Source organism: Taudactylus pleione, unplaced genomic scaffold (genome assembly GCF_031769625.1).
Source record: "Taudactylus pleione unplaced genomic scaffold, aTauple2 ptg000016l, whole genome shotgun sequence".
Taxonomy (NCBI): Eukaryota; Metazoa; Chordata; class Amphibia; order Anura; family Myobatrachidae; genus Taudactylus; species Taudactylus pleione.
Genome location: NW_028284418.1, coordinates 46,370,664 through 46,393,470, shown reverse-complemented (window position 1 = coordinate 46,393,470; position 22,807 = coordinate 46,370,664). Strand labels below are relative to the sequence as shown.

The window sequence follows — 22,807 nt, the reverse complement described above, 5'->3', positions numbered from 1 at the left end:
ACCACATCACCATCAGAATCCTCCTCGCCAACTTCCTCCTCAGCGCCAGCTACACCAGTATCCTCATCCTGTTGTACTTCAACAGTGACATCTTCAATTTGCATATCAGCAAGTGGACTGTGGGTGCTCCTTTCAGCACTTGCAGGGGGCGTGCAAATGGTGGAAAGAGCCACCTCTTCCCGTCCAGTGCTGGGAAGGTCAGGCATCGCAACCACCACCACACTTGGACTCTCTTTGGGGATTTGTGATATCTTCTTAGAAAGCACAGTTCTTCGCTGTGCTTTTGCCAGCTTAACTCTTTTGATTTTTTTAGTGGGAGGAGTGCTTCCATCGTCATGTGAAGCTGAACCACTAGTCATGAACATACTAGGGATCGACCTTAGCCGTTCCTTGCCACTCCGTGTCGTAAATGGCATATTGGCAAGTTTACGTTTCTCTTCAGCTGATTTAAATGTCTTTTTCAAGGTCATTTTCCTGAACTTTGCCATTTGGGATTGTATGTGCCCTCTACTATGACATTGGGCATCGGCCTTGGCAGACGACGTTGATGGCATGTTATCGTCTATGTCATGACTAGTGGCAGCAGCTTCAGCACTAGGAGGAAGTGGTTCTTGATCTTTCTCTATTTTATTTTTATCGGAGAAAGTTTGGTCCTCCATTTATGTTATATCGATTTGATATATACGTGCGGCTAAACACAGAAAATAAATTTTTTTTTGGTTCGGACTGGAGTGTACTTTGTGGGTTACAGCACCCTTTAACGGTCAAGCCAGCCGGCCCTTTACTTATGACACAGGCGCACTCTTGGCACTACTTTGTTGATGCACGTGCGGCTACTGCGCACACAATTCACAAACACAGAAAATAATTTTTTTTTGGTTTGGACTGGAGTGTACTTTGGGGGTTACAGCACCCTTTAACGGTCAAGCCAGCCGGCCCTTTACTTATGACACAGGCGCACGCTTGGCACTACTTTGTTGATGCACGTGCGGCTACTGCGCACACAATTCACAAACACAGAAAATAATTTTTTTTTGGTTTGGACTGGAGTGTACTTTCGGGGGTTACAGCACCCTTTAACGGTCAAGCCAGCCGGCCCTTTACTTATGACACAGGCGCACGCTTGGCACTACTTTGTTGATGCACGTGCGGCTACTGCGCACACAATTCACAAACACAGAAAATAATTTTTTTTTGGTTTGGACTGGAGTGTACTTTCAGGGGTTACAGCACCCTTTAACGGTCAAGCCAGCCGGCCCTTTACTTATGACACAGGCGCACGCTTGGCACTACTTTGTTGATGCACGTGCGGCTACTGCGCACACAATTCACAAACACAGAAAATAATTTTTTTTTGGTTTGGACTGGAGTGTACTTTCGGGGGTTACAGCACCCTTTAACGGTCAAGCCAGCCGGCCCTTTACTTATGACACAGGGGCACTCTTGGCACTACTTTGTTGATGCACGTGCGGCTACTGCGCACACAATTCACAAACACAGAAAATAATTTTTTTTTAGGTTTGGACTGGAGTGTACTTTCGGGGGTTACAGCACCCTTAACGGTCAAGCCAGCCGGCCCTTTACTTATGACACAGGCGCACGCTTGGCACTACTTTGTTGATGCACGTGCGGCTACTGCGCACACAATTCACAAACACAGAAAATAATTTTTTTTTGGTTTGGACTGGAGTGTACTTTCGGGGGTTACAGCACCCTTTAACGGTCAAGCCAGCCGGCCCTTTACTTATGACACAGGCGCACGCTTGGCACTACTTTGTTGATGCACGTGCGGCTACTGCGCACACAATTCACAAACACAGAAAATAATTTTTTTTTAGGTTTGGACTGGAGTGTACTTTCGGGGGTTACAGCACCCTTAACGGTCAAGCCAGCCGGCCCTTTACTTATGACACAGGCGCACGCTTGGCACTACTTTGTTGATGCACGTGCGGCTACTGCGCACACAATTCACAAACACAGAAAATAATTTTTTTTTGGTTTGGACTGGAGTGTACTTTCGGGGGTTACAGCACCCTTTAACGGTCAAGCCAGCCGGCCCTTTACTTATGACACAGGCGCACTCTTGGCACTACTTTGTTGATGCACGTGCGGCTACTGCGCACACAATTCACAAACACAGAAAATAATTTTTTTTTAGGTTTGGACTGGAGTGTACTTTCGGGGGTTACAGCACCCTTAACGGTCAAGCCAGCCGGCCCTTTACTTATGACACAGGCGCACGCTTGGCACTACTTTGTTGATGCACGTGCGGCTACTGCGCACACAATTCACAAACACAGAAAATAATTTTTTTTTGGTTTGGACTGGAGTGTACTTTCAGGGGTTACAGCACCCTTTAACGGTCAAGCCAGCCGGCCCTTTACTTATGACACAGGCGCACGCTTGGCACTACTTTGTTGATGCACGTGCGGCTACTGCGCACACAATTCACAAACACAGAAAATAATTTTTTTTTGGTTTGGACTGGAGTGTACTTTCGGGGGTTACAGCACCCTTTAACGGTCAAGCCAGCCGGCCCTTTACTTATGACACAGGGGCACTCTTGGCACTACTTTGTTGATGCACGTGCGGCTACTGCGCACACAATTCACAAACACAGAAAATAATTTTTTTTTAGGTTTGGACTGGAGTGTACTTTCGGGGGTTACAGCACCCTTAACGGTCAAGCCAGCCGGCCCTTTACTTATGACACAGGCGCACGCTTGGCACTACTTTGTTGATGCACGTGCGGCTACTGCGCACACAATTCACAAACACAGAAAATAATTTTTTTTTGGTTTGGACTGGAGTGTACTTTCCGGGGTTACAGCACCCTTTAACGGTCAAGCCAGCCGGCCCTTTACTTATGACACAGGCGCACGCTTGGCACTACTTTGTTGATGCACGTGCGGCTACTGCGCACACAATTCACAAACACAGAAAATAATTTTTTTTTAGGTTTGGACTGGAGTGTACTTTCGGGGGTTACAGCACCCTTAACGGTCAAGCCAGCCGGCCCTTTACTTATGACACAGGCGCACGCTTGGCACTACTTTGTTGATGCACGTGCGGCTACTGCGCACACAATTCACAAACACAGAAAATAATTTTTTTTTTGGTTTGGACTGGAGTGTACTTTCGGGGGTTACAGCACCCTTAACGGTCAAGCCAGCCGGCCCTTTACTTATGACACAGGCGCACGCTTGGCACTACTTTGTTGATGCACGTGCGGCTACTGCGCACACAATTCACAAACACAGAAAATATATTATTTTTTTAGCACTTGGGGGGAGCACCCCTGATGGACAGAGCACCCCCTGGACAACACTACAGCACCCCTTTAGGACTGGGACACTGCACAGGACTTTGGAACTGACTGCACAACACAGTCCAGCCAGCCCCTATGGACTTTGAAGTAGTGGACACAGCCCCTATTAACAACAGCAGCACAGCACAACACAGCCAGCCCCTATGGACTTTGAAGTAGTGGACAACAGCAGCACTACACTACACTACACTACACAGCACTAACTCCCACCCTCCCTCTTCACTGTCCACAGCCGAGTGAGAAAATGGCGCCGACGCGGGTACCTTATATAGGATCCAAAACCCGCGAGACTCGGAAGGCGGGATGATGACGTTTTGCCTCGATGTCAGATCCGAGTCAGGCGGGAAAAGTCGAGCCTGACTCGGATCGGACTCGGGGGGGTTCGGATTTCAGAAATCCGAACCCGCTCACCCCTAATATATACATATATATATATATATATATATATTTGCATGGGGTTTTTTTGAGGTGGGGGGGGAAGTACAACCCACTGATGTTTGAGATCAAATGTCACTGTCCCAATTGCTTCAGACAGAGAGCACGTTTTACTGCTAAAACAACCAGCGCTATATTCAAATTCTGTAAAACAGCACTACAAACCATTACCAATGTAATCATAGCAATCTAGGTACTTCTGGTGTTTAAATTCTATGAAAACAAGCAATCTAAATTGCAGATTTCCAATAGAGACACAAAGTAGGGCCTGGCTACATGAATGTAATAAATTAACCTTTAGTAAATAACTTTATATGTCAGGGGTTATCCACTAAGGGATCAAAGGGGAGATATATCAAACTTTCTAAAGAGAATAAGTGAAGAAGTTTCATATACAGCAACCAATCAGCTTCTAGTTATAATGTGTCTACTGTAGTACATTCTAAAAACTGACAGCTACAAGCTGTTTTGATGATATAGGCAACTGTTCTATCTGTCCTTTTTAGAAGGTTTGATACATTCCTTTCCCCAATTATCTCTGGGAAATGTCACAGCTGGAGAAGCATTGTTTAGCCTCTTACCTGACAAATTAGTTTGGTATAAGCCACTGGAATCGCTACAGTACATATACACAATAGACTGCACAATGCACAATAGAGTGATAGAGAGTGCGCAATGCACAATATTGTGATTTTAAATACAGTAAAATGTTATATGAATAAGAACGCAGTACATCAACATTCCTAGAACTGCTTACTGCAGACCGCAATTGCTCAACAAACAAGTATGGACCTGTAGCATTTGTTAAACATAACCTACAGAAATAGCAATGAGTATCTGCAAAAATTTCAACTATTGCATGTCGCAAGCACATCAGCTATTTTACAACGGTTATAAAGCACTGTTCTCCCATTCACGTTTCAGCAAATAACAGAAAGCAATGCAGAGAGGCACTGAGAGTGCGCATAGGTGTGCAGAGAGGCACAGAGAGTGTGCATTGGTGTGCAGAGAGGCACAGAGAGTATGCTTAGGTGTGCAGAGAGGCACTGGGAGTGTGCAGAGAAGCACTGGGAGTGCACATAGGTGTGCAGAGAGGCATAGAGAGTATGCATTGGTGTGCAGAGAAGCACTGGGAGTGTGCAGAGAAGCACTGGGAGTGCACATAGGTGTGCAGAGAGGCATAGAGAGTGTGCATTGGTGTGCAGAGAGGCACTGGGAATTCGCTTAGATGTGCAGAGAGGCACTGGGAGTGTGCCGAGAAGCACTGGGAGAGCACATAGGTGTGCAGAGAGGCACTGGGAGAGCACATAGGTGTGCAGAGAGGCACTGGGAGAGCACATAGGTATGCAGAGAGGCACTGGGAGAGCACATAGGTGTGCAGAGAGGCACTGGGAGAGCACATAGGTGTGCAGAGAGGCACTGGGAGAGCACATAGGTGTGCAGAGAGGCACTGGGAGAGCACATAGGTGTACAGAGAGGCACTGGGAGAGCACATTGGTGTGCACAGAGGCACTGGGAGAGCACATATGTGTGCAGAGAGGCACTGGGAGAGCACATAGGTGTGCACAGAGGCACTGGGAGAGCACATAGGTGTGCAGAGAGGCACTGGGAGAGCACATAGGTGTGCAGAGAGGCACAGAGAGTACACTTAAGTATGCAGGCAGTTTTTTCCAATAGGATTTTGATATACTAAAACTATGATTTTGGGGCCTTGACATATCCCAATTTATATGAAAATAAGGTAGGCAAAATCAGTATCTGCTTATCATGTACTCATGTGTTTTGGTAAATGTTAGTAAATAAACCTCTGTATTTTCAGAGATATTTTACTAGTAGTAATATCAACTACAAAATAAAATAAAAAGACTGCTAGTATGGAATGTGTTGCTATTAGATACAACATGTAGTCTACTTTACAGAATACATTTAGGCATTCCAAGACATTCTGAAGTTTCCTAGTCTTGCTGGAGCGAATGTGAGGAGAACAGCAGGGGGTATACCAATCTAGCCACCTGAGATACAGTGAGGTCATTATATATATGAAGTACATATCTTTATATATTTTCTGCACATCTATCAGTGGAGTAGTTCATATTGGTGACTGACAAAGCTTTTGTACCAACATTTCCATCATAAGACTACAGAAACCATTTACTCCCTTACACACAATGCCATAGGGTTACCTCCCTGCCATGAATCTGCACTTCCCTAGTAATGAGATCTATTACCATGGGAATCCTCCAACACATCGCTGCAGTAAAATTCCTTACAACGCCATGGTACTAACTTTTATATTTAGGAATTGTGTGTAATTGAACAATCTGGTTACTTCATTAACATACTCGGATAAGTAATTATATACCAAAAAAATGAACTTGAAGAATGTCATGTTGACTCTTAAAAAGCCTTTTTAACCACAATGTTTGTGCCTGCTTTCTGCAGCACAGGAAGTGTAGTGTGCGCAGAAATGAAATCTTCCTCCATAATAGACTATCGGGTATGTCTCAGCTCTCTATTAGACGTCTAACATAGGTCTATAAAGTTTACTACTAAGTAAATGACAAATGAAAACCTACACCGTAACTGGAACTTACTTTATAGTAAATCATGCCACACTTTACATCACGTCAGTATCATGCATTGTTTGTTTGTATGTAACCTAACATATGCAATAAAATGGTCATGTCTGTAATAATGGGCAGAATACCTCTTTGCTGTCGTAGCGCCGACGCACGTATTCTTCAGGGTGATCCATGTATTCCAGTGGTGTGAAATACCTTGGAGATTCAGAATCTACTCCAAAACAACAAAGTCCAGTTAGTGCACGATATTCATGAGAGGGGCGCACACAAGACGGAGACAGCACACAGGACAGTGTCAGTCATGTATCTAAGTCACTAGAAACAGCATCACTGCAACCAAACTCTTCAAAACACTTGTTTGTGATCCTGCTGACACCGATCAAAAGAGCATGAGGAAGGGTACGAGTAACTGACCAGCAATTTGTCCTAAACACTATGATGCCGTCTCAGAGAGGACAAAACGGAGTATAGACATAACACAGCTATTGGATTAAACTGGGTTTTCATAGGGATGCACCAAATCAAGGGTTCAATTCCATCGTTTGTTAGAACACAAAGGGGCTCATTTACAGTGACAGGGAAGTACATTTTTTGCATGAGCTACGCATTTGCATACTGCGCATATGTGATATAAATAGAGTAATGCTGACGTACATCTAGAGAGGCGGTACAGGAGCTGGGGGTGTAATACTGAGCGGACATGCTGCTGTCATTCCCACACAAATCAGAGAAGGACATACCCACAGATACACGCAGGGTTGGTGCTACAATAACATTGATGATGATGATGACAGCAGCTCCATCTAGTCACTTCTGATTGGCTGATAACAAATAGACCCCTCTAGCTGACAGTACTCAACTCATTAACGTGTTGGTTATCATATACGCAGTGGCGGTGGTCTATTTGCAATACTTAATTGACATTGGGCAGCACAGACGGTGTAATGGTTAGCATTACTGCCTCACAGCACTGAGGTTGTGGGTTCGATTCCCACTATGGCCCTAACTGTGTGGAGTTTGTATATTCTCCCTGTGCTTGTGTGGGTTTCCTCCGATTACTCCGGTTTCTTCCCACACTCCAAAAATATACTGGTAGGTTAATTGGGTTCCAACAAAAATTAACCCTAGTGTGTAAGTGTGTGTGTATGTGATAGGGAACATATTTTAACTCCACTGGGGCAGGGACTGATGTGAATGGACAAATATTCTCTGTAAAGCGCTGCAGAATATGTGTGCTCTATATAAATAACTGGTAATAAATAAATAATAAAATAAATTTCCATTTGGTCTACTGCAGGAAATTTTTTTTTAAAAGGGGAAAAGAACAGATCCGGAGGAGTTTTTATTTAATTATATTTTTTATTAAAAATGCGGCTTTCACATTTATTAATAACTGTTAGAACATTATTCTGTCATATATATGACATCACATTATTACATTAAGTACAAACAGGGTAATGCGACTTTACTACTAACACTGTCAACCCACATCTCTACACTGTCAAGATGGGTAAGTATAAATACCTGTACACCTGACATAGAGATGGCGAAATGCGTCCAACTCAATATATAGACACATAAGCATGCTTTTTCCTGCATGCATCTTTGCCTATGTAAGGTCAATGTGAAAATGTGCCCACTACCAAATGAGCCCCAATGTTTTTTTTTTTAGCAATATTTGAGTTTAGCCAAATTTGGTTAAACAAATCCATGTCCTGATTTCAATACTCAAATTATCACTTCCAGATGCTGAATTACAGATAAAAATACATCATCTAGGCCAGAGGTAGGCCACCTGTGGCACTCCAGCTGCTGTGGAACTACACATCCAAGCATGCCCTATCACAGTTTTAGCATGCCCTAACTGCAAAACTGTGGTAGGGCATGTTGGGGTGTGTAGTTCAACAGAAGCTAGAATGCCACAGGTTTCCTACCCCTGACCTAGGCTCTTTCTGCTCAATTTCAAAATACACATTTAGAGTTTGAGGATGATCTGGCAGAAACCTTTGTCAACCCATTTGGTTGGTCTAAAACAGATTTGGTGCATTTCTAATTTAAACAAATCTAGATGGAATCTGGCATAAAATATCCTAATGAGCATTATCATAATGAGCATTATATGTAGGTGGACTTGAGCTAAACTAGAGGCTCCTGAAGGAAGACGCTGAACAAAACACACAGTTGCTATACGTGTAGTTGATTTCACTGCATTCCTCAATGAGACAGCATCATGTGTATGCCTTGGAAATTACTGGTGATACCTAAACTATACATGGTTATTTAATTCTAGTGCTCCATTTACCAACAGCCAAGCAATCTATGTGGACTGGCTGTGATTTGGTAATCATCTGGAACCGAAATTAAGAGGGAGGATAAGCTGCTTGTTTACACACTGCACTTTGGATCAAACCCATGTAAATGTCAGCTCAGAAGGAACACAGACGGTAAGCACAGATGTGGATTCAAGAGGAAATGAAGGTGGATGACAGGTAGAGATGGTCTGTCACAAAGATGAAGTGTCACATATTGGCAAGATGCAGAAAAACTCCACCTCCTGTGACTGCTCCACCTTCACTCGGCTGACTGTTGTTGTTTGAATCCAAATTGTAACATAAAGGAAATGAGACAATATCTCCATTATTAAGAGAGTCTGAACAATGATCTTCTAGATTAGTATTGTCATGCTCAAAACTGTTAATGTTTAGACAGCTCAGTCTTTCCACAATTTCAAATGAAGACTGTCGTGTAGGGAGTCGAGGCTTCTCCTCAATGTCTTCTGATGGCCTAGGCTTGTGGTCTGGTTGACTCTCTCTTGATGGCTCTATCACGCCACCATTCTTTTCTGATGTATCGGAAGAATTTTTGGGACTGTTCTGTAATGGTTTTTTTAACTTGAATGGAAGAGGGCTTATAAGATATATATTTCTCTGAAAAATCAGCCGATCAACTTGCGTATCTGATTTTAAATGAGAGTTCTTGGCCATTTTCTGTTCATGCCTCCTGATAGTTGTGAATCTTGTGTAAGAAGCGGGGCAGGAACTCTTGCAGGTGTTAATTTTAGATTTCTGGGGTGGTTTGATGGGATTGTTGCAACTGTCACTCGATGCGTTAGAAAGGTGGTCAGTCTCATCTGTGCAGCCGGAAAGGCCGTCAGTATAAGTGTTGTCACTCAGGTCAGAAGTCCTCTCTTCTACATTACTCTTAGGGTCAGAGTTGGTGTGCAATGGCGGCTGTACATCTTCATCTGTATTCTTCATTGGAATGTCTACGAGAGATTCAGCAGAGGAGGCAGATGGTATCCCTGTTCTAGATTGTGACGGTGTAGGCGAAAAGCTTTGTTCATTGGATATGTCTAGAGAAGGCATTGATCTGGACCTCTGAATTAGTTGTTCGAATGCTGTTACCCGGGAAGACACTGTGTGCTTAGGGACATTTTTGGAACCCTCTAGTCCAAACTTATGACAGTCTCCGTACTTTCCTTCATTCTCAAAATGGCTTGCAATGTCTCTAACACTGGAACAGGATGAGGAGTTGAACAAGGTGGTGCGGTTAATATTGTGCATATCTCTGTACATCATATTGAATTCTGGGCCACCTGATCTGAAATTGGATGGGAAAGAACATTTTGCAGAGTTCAAGCTGTACTCTTGCAGGCTCATAGCGCTGCCCGACTTTACCTTATAATCTTTACAGGATTTCGCCAGCATATTTTCCACACATCCCCCTGCTTGTTTTATACACGAGTGTTTGTTTTCCATTGATGCCAAAGGTTCAAGCAGGTTCTCGCAGCTCTGTGCTTTCTGCTGAGACAGTGATGAACCCTGCTTGTACATGTAGGGGTCCTGGGCAGCAACTATAGGTTTGAATCTGGACGGCAGAATTTCAGCTATGCACGTTTTTGCAGCAGACAAAGAAGATTTCTGCTTATACACACTGCCTAATGAATTACTATTACATATTCGCTTGTTAACTGAGGAATGTGTAAATACATGAGCATTCCCACCTGGTGAGTCCATTTGCAAGCATGCAGAATAGAATAAAAGCACTGTGTTAACGTAACAGTAAATATGCTAAACAGAAACACAAGTATGCATTGGAATCTGACATATTTAGTCAATTGTTATTATCATCATTAAAATTAGCCACTAAAGACAATGGTACAGATTTCTTAAATCAGTCAGATGCCCCTGTATCATCTGAGGAACCGGCCAAACAAATGTATTCGTCAGAAATCCAGCAGAACAATGACAATTAAAAAGTAAGATCATATAAGTACAAACAGCATAATACAAATTTTAAATCAAGCTATCTAATTAACACATCATAGCAATCCAGGAATGCATAGTTTAGATACAAACATATTTATTTACACATCTCACTATACATAGAACACAGGGCCTGATTCAGACCTGCTCGCAAGCGGGTCCATGGTGTACCAGTGTGCACGCGCGGCATGCGCGAGCCCCGGAGCGAGCTCAAAAAGCACTCGCTCCGGCACTCGCATCCAAAAGGGGCGGTTGTCGATGTTGATCGACAGCTCGCCCCGTTTGGAAGGTGGGGAGGGGGAGTGGCTGGGCAAACGGAGGCGTTCCTGCAGGAACACCTCCATTTGTGGGCGGCCCTACTGACATCACTAGTGATGTCAGTAGGTGAACTTCCTGCACTATTAGAGCAGGAAGTTCACTGGGGCTTGCGGCCACGAGACCCTACCGCAAGGGTCTCATCGCAAGCCCGACGGTCGCGATGGTCTTGACCATCGCGACCATCACCTGGCCGCTGGCATAAGCTGTGGGTGGTACCCACAGCTATGCGAGCGGCCAAGATGCCACAACTAAAAAAACAAGCGCCCTCCCTGATTCAGAGCGAGCACTCACTTTTTGCGAGTGCCTCTGAATCAGGCCCACAGTTCTAACAAACATGAGCTGTCTCTTTACTTTAGGTTAAAATTAAACTGAATCCACGTCAGTGACACTTTTTAGCAGCTCTTAAAATGAAAAGAGTGATGAGATGTTAGAGATTATACCCAGATATGTGACCCCACTTTTAGAATGTTTCATGAGCAACAGACCCCCCCCCCCCCCCCCTACAGACTGAAATGTATTGAGATATAGGACCTCATTTAGTATCAGGAGCAAATCCAACCAAGGATGCAAATTTGAAACCGGAGAAACTATGTTTAGTTGCAAAAGGTGCAAATGCTATTTATTTTCCATGCAGGGAAAATACTGTCTGTGTTTCCAACACACAAATATTAGGTAGCTTTTATACTAAATCTGTGATTTAGAGTTGAGCTAAGACACCTACAATCCAAGCCCTAAATCTGTCCGCACATTTGCACCCCTGCTGCGCAACATGGTTTTGCCAAGGTGCAAATTTGCACGTGCTAGCAGTAGATGGTTCTGCTCCTAACGCAAACTGAGGCCCTAATGCTGTATGCAGACGATATGTCTGTGAACAAAGTCGTTCGCAGACATATCACGTCGGCTGTGCAGCACAGCCGATAGCAGACGACCGCCCATACACTCGCTGCACTGGCCGCCGGTGACTGACATCACAACTGGGTGTGCACATGTATTTTCCCGCCCAGTTGTGACGTCAGGCACGACGCATCCGGCCAACGACACGTAAGTGTGTATGCACTTACCAAACGTCAGATAGGACGGCGGATCAGCCAGATGGCTGATCTGTCGTCCTAATGTGTACCCAGCTTAAGTGTGTCTGTTAATTTTAAGAGTTGTTCTATGTTACAATAAACTGTGTGATCTCACATTCTCTAATAAACATGTTGGCAGACAGTTCCAATGCTCTGTGTGACTATATCATGTCATCATTAATACATGTCTGTATATATTACACACAAGCAAAGTGCACTCAGTCTCAGAGCAGCAAGTAAAACCTGTTATGCCACAGTGATGTTTCTGGATCAAGTACCTTTATTGGAAGCAGAGCTGGAGGGGCGTCTGTTCAGGCCACTCAGTCCCTGGAAAGGGATATCTCCTCCTTCTAAAACATTCTTGTAGATGTGTCTTTCATTTTCAGAGAGCGGAGGCTCTGGCGAGGTCTCGGTTCCTCCGCTGAAGTGGTAGCTAGGTGTATATGTACTAGGAAGAAAAGGACAAGACTTGCTGTCAGGACATTAAACAGTGAGGAGACATTGGGTAAATCCTATTTTCCAGTTCATTAGTGTTTGTTTAATCTGTTTCATAATCTTGAAGGAATGCAAACGTCTGCAAGCAGCAAGAATGAAGGTGCAGTCCCTCTGCAGGTCAAGAGCATTAACAGCACAATTCAGTTAAATAGGTCAGTTCCTGCTAAACAATTCACTTTAAACAATTTAACACCATAAAACCAACTTTTTAAAGTGAACTATTAATGTATAATAAATAGAGTAGAACATATTATTATTTTTACATTACAAGCAAAACAATAGAAATTTAATAGTAATTCTCAGACTTCTTAACTGCTGACAGACACAATACACTGTGGGCCTGATACAACATGGATCGCTATTCTGCTTATACACACGCAACGCAGTTGCTAATATCAGCGGTGATATGTGTATAATTGCATTCGCATCGCGAATAAAGACGCCCACTTCCCCTTAATCACATCCGTATACTTGGCCAACATAGTGAAACAATCGGTAACATTGAGTAACATTGGACCCATACGCAGTTTTAATGCAGGTCAGACGTCACTCAGGAATTGCTTACTTCAGCGCACACTATGAGGCCTCAGGCGGCGCAACGCAGTGGCTAATTTTTGCAATGGTGTTGACACGCATTGGCACGTCTGCGTTCTCCCGACCCCCTCGTCACCACCCACAAACGGCACTTCCTTCACTCTGCCATGGGTTTGCGTAGCCTCTGTTATTGGCGCACACAATGCCAGAAGTCAGAATCCGGCAGCATAATCCCGACGCATGCGGCAAGTATCCTAACCCTTCCCTTAAACCTACCCCTAACCCACCTTTCCCACAGCCTAACCCCTCCCACAGTCTAACCCTAACGCTCTCACCCTGCAGCCTAACCCTCTCCCAGTGCCTATCCCTAAACCTAACCCTAATACTTACCTTGGGCATCTCAGCAGTCAGTATTTTGGAGCCGGGATTCTGACTGCTGTCTGGATTCCGGCTCGGGGATTTTGACCACAGGGATTGTGTGCACTGGGATGCTGACTACATCCCAAACTGATAAACTTTAACTGTAGGATTGAAAAATGCAATGTAGTGATGAGAACTCATTACTGGTGGTGACTCTTATTGGAGAAAGATGTTACTCACTTCTATAACCAGAACTCTGCTGACCAGGTTTCCATTTATAAAGAGTAACACATGTCACAAAAATGTATGTCGTGTGCCAGATCCCATAAGAAGTTCTGTCATAAAATAGGCTCTTTATAGGTTCTATGCGAGCTAGGGGGCCATAAAATAGCTTTGAAGAGCCAATCCGGACTACTGCACAGCACTATGATATTATGGGGACGTGGGAAAGTCCTGCAGAGCTTGTAAATTTACGTTTGTTTAAATTATTTCTATAGCAACAAAAATTAGCACAATAGTATACACAACCTCCCATAATCTACAGCTCATACATTAAATGCCGGATGCAGATTATTGGCATAGTTACAAAGTGTACCTCATTTCCAGGGACAGTCCTGTGTGTTACACATTTGCCTCTTGGAAATATTTGTCCCTGGAACTGTTCCCATTTTTCAATATTGTCAAACTGTACAATACTGTATATGGGTACTTGTGTACTTTACGGACTCATTGCAGAGAGAACCCAATGAATGTTTTAAATGGTACTTGTGTACTTTACACACACAAGTACCGAAAGTTGTCCCCACCTGAAGAAGAAAGTTGTCCCCTCGGGGGCTCGCTGCGTTCGCCACGCTTTGGGCTCGGTGGCTCTCTACGCTCGCCACAAGGTTATATTCCCCGTCTATGCCCACTTGGATGGTAGGGAATGATGCTGGACACTGAGAATGACGCTGGACACTGGCTGATGACGTCAGGGTCCTCTCCGTGAAGGGGATTTATACATTACCATGATTGATAATAATAATTAGTGTAGGACACTTCGGTTCTCTCTGCAATGAGTCCGAAAAGTACACAAGTACCAATGTATGTTATTCTGAACCCAGACAAACATTGTCAGTATCTGTTTTTATTTTCAGCGTTTTATGCTAGATACACACTGTGCCAATGAGCCAAATCTCAGCTGGTCGGTCTGATTATTGCACATTGTATAGACAGCACACGGAGCCGTCGGTCGTTCATAAACCGGACAGATCGGCTGCTCACATCAGGAGTGCTGCACATCATTTGAAGGTCCCGGGAAGCCGATTGCATGCAGCAAATGCAGTATGTACAGACATCGTCTGACAAACCGCATGTAAAAACATCACCTCAACGATCTTCAGGGAAATTTATCGTTCTTATAGGACTAATAATTGTGTAGTGTGTATACAGGAATTCGGATGTTCCCTGGATTGTTTCAGCTTTAAACCCCCCCCAATAAAACTGGATTGTACTTCTGATCTGTCCGCTGAGTACCCACCTAGAGGGGCCTCATTTATCAATGCGTTTCACAGTGATAAAACTCATGTATGATAAATGGTGCTCCAACCAATCAGCTCCCAGCTGTCATTTTTCAAACACATGACAGTTGGGAGCTGATTGGCTGAAGCACCATTATCATACGCAACAAGTTTGATCACTCGTTGTGAATGATTAACTCGTTGATAAATGAGGCCCTAAGACTTTAAAAAAGGGGTTACGTTTTGCTACTGGTCCTTGGATTGCACTGTATGTGATGTATTTGCCTGCACTGACCAGGCAGCAGAATGTCCCTGAACCCACCTAGGATTCACTGATCATATAAAGGTATGAGACCGGATGCCAAGTGACTTATATCACAGATCAAATAAATCTGACTTCTGGTGTCCTTAATAACATTAAATATGTGATGCATTATTCCTTATAATACTTTTTTTCCTAATGATCAATGAAGTTATTATATCCGATCTCACCATTTATACATATATTTGCGTATTATATTCAAATAATACACAAGTGCAATAAATACATGTACAGAAACTTATGTAATACAAGAAATAATGAACAATCTACCTGAATTATGATGGATAATAGAAGTCACCTCAGAGTGTGTGTGGATTTATAATATCCTTAGAGCTTACAGCAGGACCCGAGGATACACTGTCCCATATAAGTTGGAGGATAAGCATTACTTTGTTACAAAAAGAATGAAACTTTTTAATCCTCAAACTTGTTATTACATTAGATTATGGTATAGTATACTCAGTAACCCAAGTGTTTATATTTAGTACCCATCACGTCAATACAGACCTATGCTATGCACTTAGGTCCTGATACAGAGCTGTACACTAATGCCATTACGGCTGTGATCCTGTATGCAGCCGCTGAGTTAAAATATACAAATGTTGCAGACGCAGAGAAATGTATTAAGACGCCCACCTGCGGCTTTGCAAATCCAAGCATCTGGGCACAGAGTCGCAGCATCGGTCGCAGAGCATTCCATATCGCACCTCTGCATAACCCGATGGTGGCTCAGAATGGACGCGTGTACTGAATGGATGCCACCACTCCCTACTAACTCCTCCAAAGGCTCCCTGACTGTCACTCACACTGCTAGTACATAGGCTCCCTGACTGTCACTCACACTGTTAGTACATAGGCTCCCTGACTGTCACTCACACTGCTAGTACATAGGCTCCCTGACTGTCACTCACATTGTTAGTACATAGGCTCCCTGACTGTCACTCACACTGCTAGTACATAGGCTCCCTGACTGTCACTCACACTGCTAGTACATAGGCTCCCTGACTGTCACTCACACTGCTAGTACATAGGCTCCCTGACTGTCACTCGCACTGCTAGTACATAGGCTCCCTGACTGTCACTCACACTGCTAGTACATAGGCTCCCTGACTGTCCCTCACACTGCTAGTACATAGTCTCCCTGACTGTCACTCACACTGCTAGTACATAGGCTCCCTGACTGTCACTCACACTGCTAGTACATAGGCTCCCTGACTGTTACTCACACTGCTAGTACATAGGCTCCCTGACTGTCGCTCACACTGCTAGTACATAGGCTCCCTGTCACTCACTGCTAGCACATAGTCTCCCTGACTATCCCTCACACTGCTAGTACATAGGCTCCCTGACTGTCACTCACACTGCTAGTACATAGGCTCCCTGTCACTCACTGCTAGCACATAGTTTCTGTGAGCGACTATGGTAATGTACCAAGACGCATGCGCAGTGTGACTCATACACATGATTATCGCTCAACAGTGTAAATAGGTGAAAAGCGCACAAGTCTGATTCAGGCCCTTAGTACTGATGAAAAGCATTTCATATCCAGAGATGGCCAATACTGTCCTCATTCAGCAAAGGAACTGTACTGTACTTTATATCAATTCCACTTCTTAAATAGGTCATAGATCCTTAGCGCTATACCTACTTTCCTGGACATTTTAATGAGATTTTATTCCATTGTGGTATTATTTGCTAATTCATTTCTCTTTCTGCAAAATCTCGTTTGTAGTTTCATAAAGAGATATTAAAGATGGAAATAAAAAGTATATTGAAAAAATACAATGACTTCTTAATCTTAAACCCCATTACAGAGGGTACTAGTCTACAAAAAAACACATCTCACATCTCCAGTATGCAAATGATGCTATGTGACGGGCTTCCTGCACATGTAGTAATAGGAACTTGGCTTCGCCTAGTGTTATAGTAACAGGATTGCCAACAATTTCAAATCATTTCAAAGGATCGGGCTACCGAAGCCTGTAATCCACATCATGATATACTTACTGCACTGGTCATAATGTGACCTTCCCTTCTATAGCGTAGATACTAGTGATAATTGCATCCAATATAAAGGATAAGAGACTCTGGGCCTGATTCATTACGGATCACTTTTGCGAACGCAGCTTCGATTTCGCATGCAGCTCTGCTGCAAAAATATGCTAATGTTTGCAATCGCTCAGCCAGCATAGAGCCGTCTACTACTGCTTTATCACATCCATAATACCTCGCAGTCCTGCGTATACATCAGTAACATCGAGTAACATTGTCCTCTCACATAGAATTACAGCAGGTCTGACCTGTCTCAGAAATTGCAAGTCTCATCGCACATAGTGGCTAATTTATGCAGCGTCCAAACGGACAGGCAGGCCGACATTTCTCAGACCACTACCTGGTTACCACCCCCAAATGCTGAGGTCCTGTCACTCACTCTGCAATGGCTTCCTATCTGCTATCGCAATGCTAACCTGCACACGAGCACTGAGATGCATATGTATACGCAGTACGCACCATTGGCCGATCTGCGTACGCTGTCACAAATGCGATCCGTGCTGAATCAGGCCCTCTGTACTGTGCAGTTAGCTGGTGTTGAAAAACAGGGACATTTCTTGGGACCAAAGTTTCCATGAACAAATCTTTCATTTAAAGGACTGTCCCAGAAAAGTAGCAACAACTATATTGTTAGAATCCAACAGTGTTTAGGCTACATGCACTAATGTTAAGTTAGTGCTAAAGAGGTCATCTACCTTTATATGACTTTTATTTATTAATTTGCAAGTTCCCTACTGCAACTTTGGTTATATACCTTCTATTATTTTTCCAGCTGCCTTCTAATTTGCCATAAATGTATATATGCTGCCACAGGCAAAGTTGCTTGATTTCCAATGCACAGTTGTGTAGTACATCACAAGTCTAAAAAGGTGCTAATACCCCTTTCACACAGAAAAGCAAATTGCCGGCTCAAGCATGTGGGCCCAATAATTTGCAAATCAGTTCAGGTCCTTTTTCTGTGTGAATGGGTCAACCCAGGACAAAATTGCAGGGACTTTGACCCTGGTTTTTACCAGGGTCGAAATCCTGGGAATTGCGACCCGGATTGACCCTTTCACACAGAATAAATACCAAAAGTGATTTGCAAATTATTTGGTCCACATGCTTGAGCCGGCAGTTTGCTTTTCTGTGTGAGAGGGGTACAGGCTGGGACCGGCAAAAAAACCTGTGTATCAAATGCCAGGTAGAAGCTGAGTTTTTGAGTATTTTCAGTGTGAAAGTGGTATTATTTGACTAAATGTTTGGCATACTGTGAGGTTTCTGCACATAATAAAGTATGAGCATTCTTAACAATAGGGTAAGTTGTCCAAACACATTCATGCTAAATTGTTTGGATGGTAGGTTTTCATGTTCACCATTGAGCTTGGTGTAATGGTTTATTAGAAGTCTGAAGGCTTACATGCAGTTCAGTTTATTTACTCACTCCCTCAAAATCTGACTGAGGGAGAAGAACATACTTTTTTCTAGATATATGGCAGCAGCCACTGAGCAACTAACATATGTTGCAGGTGTGTATGAACAGAGCTGTTCTGACAACCAAGATAAAAACAATTACAGTGTGCAGTGCTAGAAGATTCTAATAAAGGAATGCAGAATATTGTATAAAAGCTCTCCATACTAGTGTGACACTACAAGTTCCAGCATACTCTGTTATTTTTACTCTCAGAGCCTGCTTAAGCTATGCCCTAGTCACGCTTTACAGATCTTGTTAATGTTGTCTAAATGACTTCATGCTGCCAAACCCACTCACATTCCAGAGCCTACAGTCATTTTATGAATCAGTAACACGCTGTGTAGCGTTTGCTTAAAACACGCTTACACGTAACACATAAACTGCACAGCAGATATTATTAGCCGAGAGCAACCCACAGTCCCACACCCAGATTTCAATCAAACAGTCCAATAATACATCTCTATCTTTCAGACCTCATTTTAGCAAATTCCTGTGCAGAGGTCAAAGTGACCGAATGTCCTCACTGAGGGCACCATTTAATAAGCGGCACTGAGAATAACTAGAATGTGGTTAATCCTGTCTGTTAATGTTGTTAATACCTGTTCATATAGATTTCTTCCTAATAAATAGCATGCAATTAACTTTCACAATAATGAACAGAGCCACATATTATGTACTATTGGTGACTTTAACAAGTATATAAATGGCAATGGGTGTAATAATACATATCCCAACAAATGTTTCAGCTCAAGATGCAGTAGGTGAGACTGAGAGGTCCATGTGGGAGAGGAGGAAGCTGGATCATGTGATTAAAGAAGCTGACAAGCTTACATTGGTCCTCGCTGCACAGCTAGTGGCTATTAGGATGGTCTATTCTGAGGCATTTAAAGTGCACCCAACACTTACACAAACTGGAAGCAGATTTTTGTGGGCTTAATTAATATTAACAAGAATACAGACTATCAAATCACTTGGGACTGGTGACCACACTGAGGCATGAGGAAGTATTTGCCTCATGTCCCATTGATGTCACTAGTTTATAGTGAAATGATAGGCTGATTATTGTTTTTATCCAGAAAACCATGCATCCACTGTGTGTAGGAGATGGGGACACTTGGACAACAGCAAGCGTGCTTTACAGCACCACTATAGTCCAAAACTGACATTTCAGATTTATATATTGATAGTACACTGGGCCTGATTCAGAGCCGCTCGTAAGCGGCCACTCGTTCGCTCCGAGCGATGTTCGCACAACTGTGCATGCGTATGGGTCGTAATTAGGGGTGTGCACCGGCCACTTTTCGTGTTTTGTATTTTGGTTTTGGATCTGGATCTTTCTTCGTGTTTTGGATCTGGATTGGTTTTGCCAAAACCACCCTTCCGTGTTTTGGGTTCTGGGTTTTGTGTTTTGGATCTGTATTTTATTGAAAAAAAGCATAAAAAGCTAAAATCACAGAATTTGTAGGTTTTTCTGCTCCTATGCTATTATTAACCTCAATAACCTTAATTTCCACTCATTCCCAGTCTATTCTGAACACCTCACACCTCACAATAGTGTTTTTATGTCCAAAAGGTTGCACCGAGGTAGCTGGATGACTATGCTAAGCGACACGAGTGGGCGGCACAAACACGTGACCATTCTAGGCGTGATACTGCAGTGGCAGACAGGATGGCAGTTTGAAAAACTAGGCCCCAAACTGTACATAATGCAAAGAAAAAAAAGAGGTGCAAGATGGAATAGTCCTTGGGCCCTCCCACCCACCCTTATGTTGTATAAACAGGACATGCACACTTTAACAAACCAATCATTTCAGCGCCAGGGTCTGCCACACAACTGTGGCTGAAATGATTGGTTCGTTTGGGCCCCCACAAAACAAGCTGGAAATTAATCTGTCCCTGCACAAACTGGCTCTACGGAGGCAAGATGTCATCCTCATCCTCCTCATCCACCGATTCCTCACTCTCTTCAGTGTGTACATCCTCACAAAGTATTAACTCGTCCCCACTTGAATCCACCACCACAGGTCCCTCTGTACGTTCTGGAGGCTGGTCTCCCTGGAAGAGCTGATAATTCATTTTGATGAAAATCATCTTCTCCACATTCTGTGGAAGCAACCTCCTACGCCTTTCGCTGACAAGGTTCCCGGCTGCACTAAACACTCTTTCGGAGTACACACTGGAGGGGGGGCAACTCAGGTAAAATAGAGCCAGTTTGTACAGGGGCCTCCAAATTGCCTCTTTTTCCTGCCAGTACAGGTATGGACTGTCTGACATGCCTACTTGGATGCTGTCACCGATGTAATCCTCCACCATTCTGTCAATGGTGACAGTATCATATGCAGTGACAGTAGACATATCAGAAATTGTTGCCAGGTCCTTCAGTCCGGACCAGATGTCCAAATTTGGTCCTGCCTGCCCTGCATCACCGCCAGCGGGTTACTTAGGATACCTAAGTTTTTTCCTGGCAGCCCCAGTTGCGGGAGAAAATGAAGAAGGAGCTGTTGACGTGTCACGTTCCGCTTCAGCTGACAGTGTGTTCACCAGCAGGTCTTTGCACCTCTGCAGGCTTGTGTCGGCCGGAAAGAGAGACACCACATAGGCTTTAAACCTAGGATCAAGCACGGTGGCCAAAATGTAGTGGTCTGATTTCAACAGATTGACCACCCTGGAATCCTGGCAAAGCGAATGAAGGGCTTCATCCACAAGTCCCACATGCCGAGCGGAATCGCTCCGTCTTAGCTCCTCCTTCACTTTCTCCAGCTGCTTCTGCAAAAGCCTGATGAGGGGAATGACCTGACTCAAGCTGGCAGTGTCTGAACTGACTTCACGTGTGGCAAGTTCGAAGGGCTGGAGAACCTTGCACAACACGGAAATCATTCTCCACTGCGCTTGAGTCAGGTGCATACCCCCTCCTTTGCCTTTGTCATAGGTGGATGTATAGGCTTGAATGACCTTTTGCTGCTCCTCCATCCTCTGAAGCATATAGAGGGTTGAGTTCCACCGCGTCACAACTTCTTGCTTCAGGTGATGGCGGGGCAGGTTCAAGAGTGTTTGCTGGCGCTCCAGTCTTCGGCACGCAGCCGCTGAATGGCGAAAGTGGCCAGAAATTTTTCGGGCCACCCAAAGCGTCTCCTGCACGCCCCTGTCGCTTTTCAGAAAATTCTGCACCACCAAGTTTATTGTGTGAGCAAAACATGGGACGTGCTGGAATTTGCCCAGATGTAATGCCCGCACAATATTGGTGGCGTTGTCAGATATCACAAATCCCCAGGAGAGTCTAAGTGGGGTAAGCCACTGGGCGATGATTTCCCTCAGTTTCTCTAAGAGGTTGTCGGCGGTGTGCATCTTACTGAAACCGGTGATACACAGCGTAGCCTGCCTTGGAACGAGCTGGCGTTTCTGAGATGCTGCGACTGGTGACGCTGCTGCTGTTGCTGCGTAAGGTGATACAGCTACCCAGTGGGCTGTCACAGTCATATAGTCCTTAGTCTGCCCTGTTCCACTTGTCCACATGTCCGTGGTTAAGTGGACATTGGGTACAACGGCATTTTTCAGGACACTGAGGACACTTTTTCTGACGTTTCTGTACAGTCTCAGTATCGCCTGCCTAGTGAAGTGGAATCTAGACGGGATTTGGAACCGGGGACACACTACCTCCAGCAATTGTCTAAATCCCACTGCACTAATGGCGGATACCGGACGCACGTCTAACACCAACATAGCAGTTAAGGCCTCAGTTATACGTTTTGCTTCAGGATGACTGCTGTCGTACTTCATCCTCCTCGCTAAGGACTGTTGGAGGGTCAATTGTTTAGTAAAAGTAGTGGTGTTCCTACTTCCTCTCTGGGATGATGAACGACTCCCAGCAGCAGCAACAGCAGCAGCGGCAGCAGGAGGCGTAGCAATGCAGGATCCTCCGGAGGAATCCCGGATAGGAGAGTCAGTCATGCCAGTGACATGGCCTGCAGGACTACTTCCGATCCTGACTAAGGAGGAAATTGACGAGGAGGGAGTTGACGGTGTGGTTTGCAGGCGCTTGGATACAACAGGACAACGGGATTTAGGTGTCCCTGGACTGCTTACGGTCTTAGCCA

General features: G+C 44.2%; 1 protein-coding gene across 19 annotated transcripts in view; it reads right to left on the bottom strand.

The window, feature by feature from the left end:
* SORBS1 (sorbin and SH3 domain containing 1) overlaps positions 1–22,807 on the bottom strand; it is a 434,665-nt gene that overhangs the window by 35,443 nt on the left and 376,415 nt on the right. For all 19 annotated transcript variants that reach the window (XM_088475931.1, XM_088475933.1, XM_088475925.1 and 16 more), the window contains 2 exons: positions 12,277–12,446; positions 6,471–6,556 (listed from right to left, as the gene is read on the bottom strand). In XM_088475931.1, coding sequence (XP_088332057.1) covers positions 6,471–6,556; positions 12,277–12,446 — 256 coding nt within the window. The remainder of the gene's footprint in view (positions 1–6,470; positions 6,557–12,276; positions 12,447–22,807) is intronic.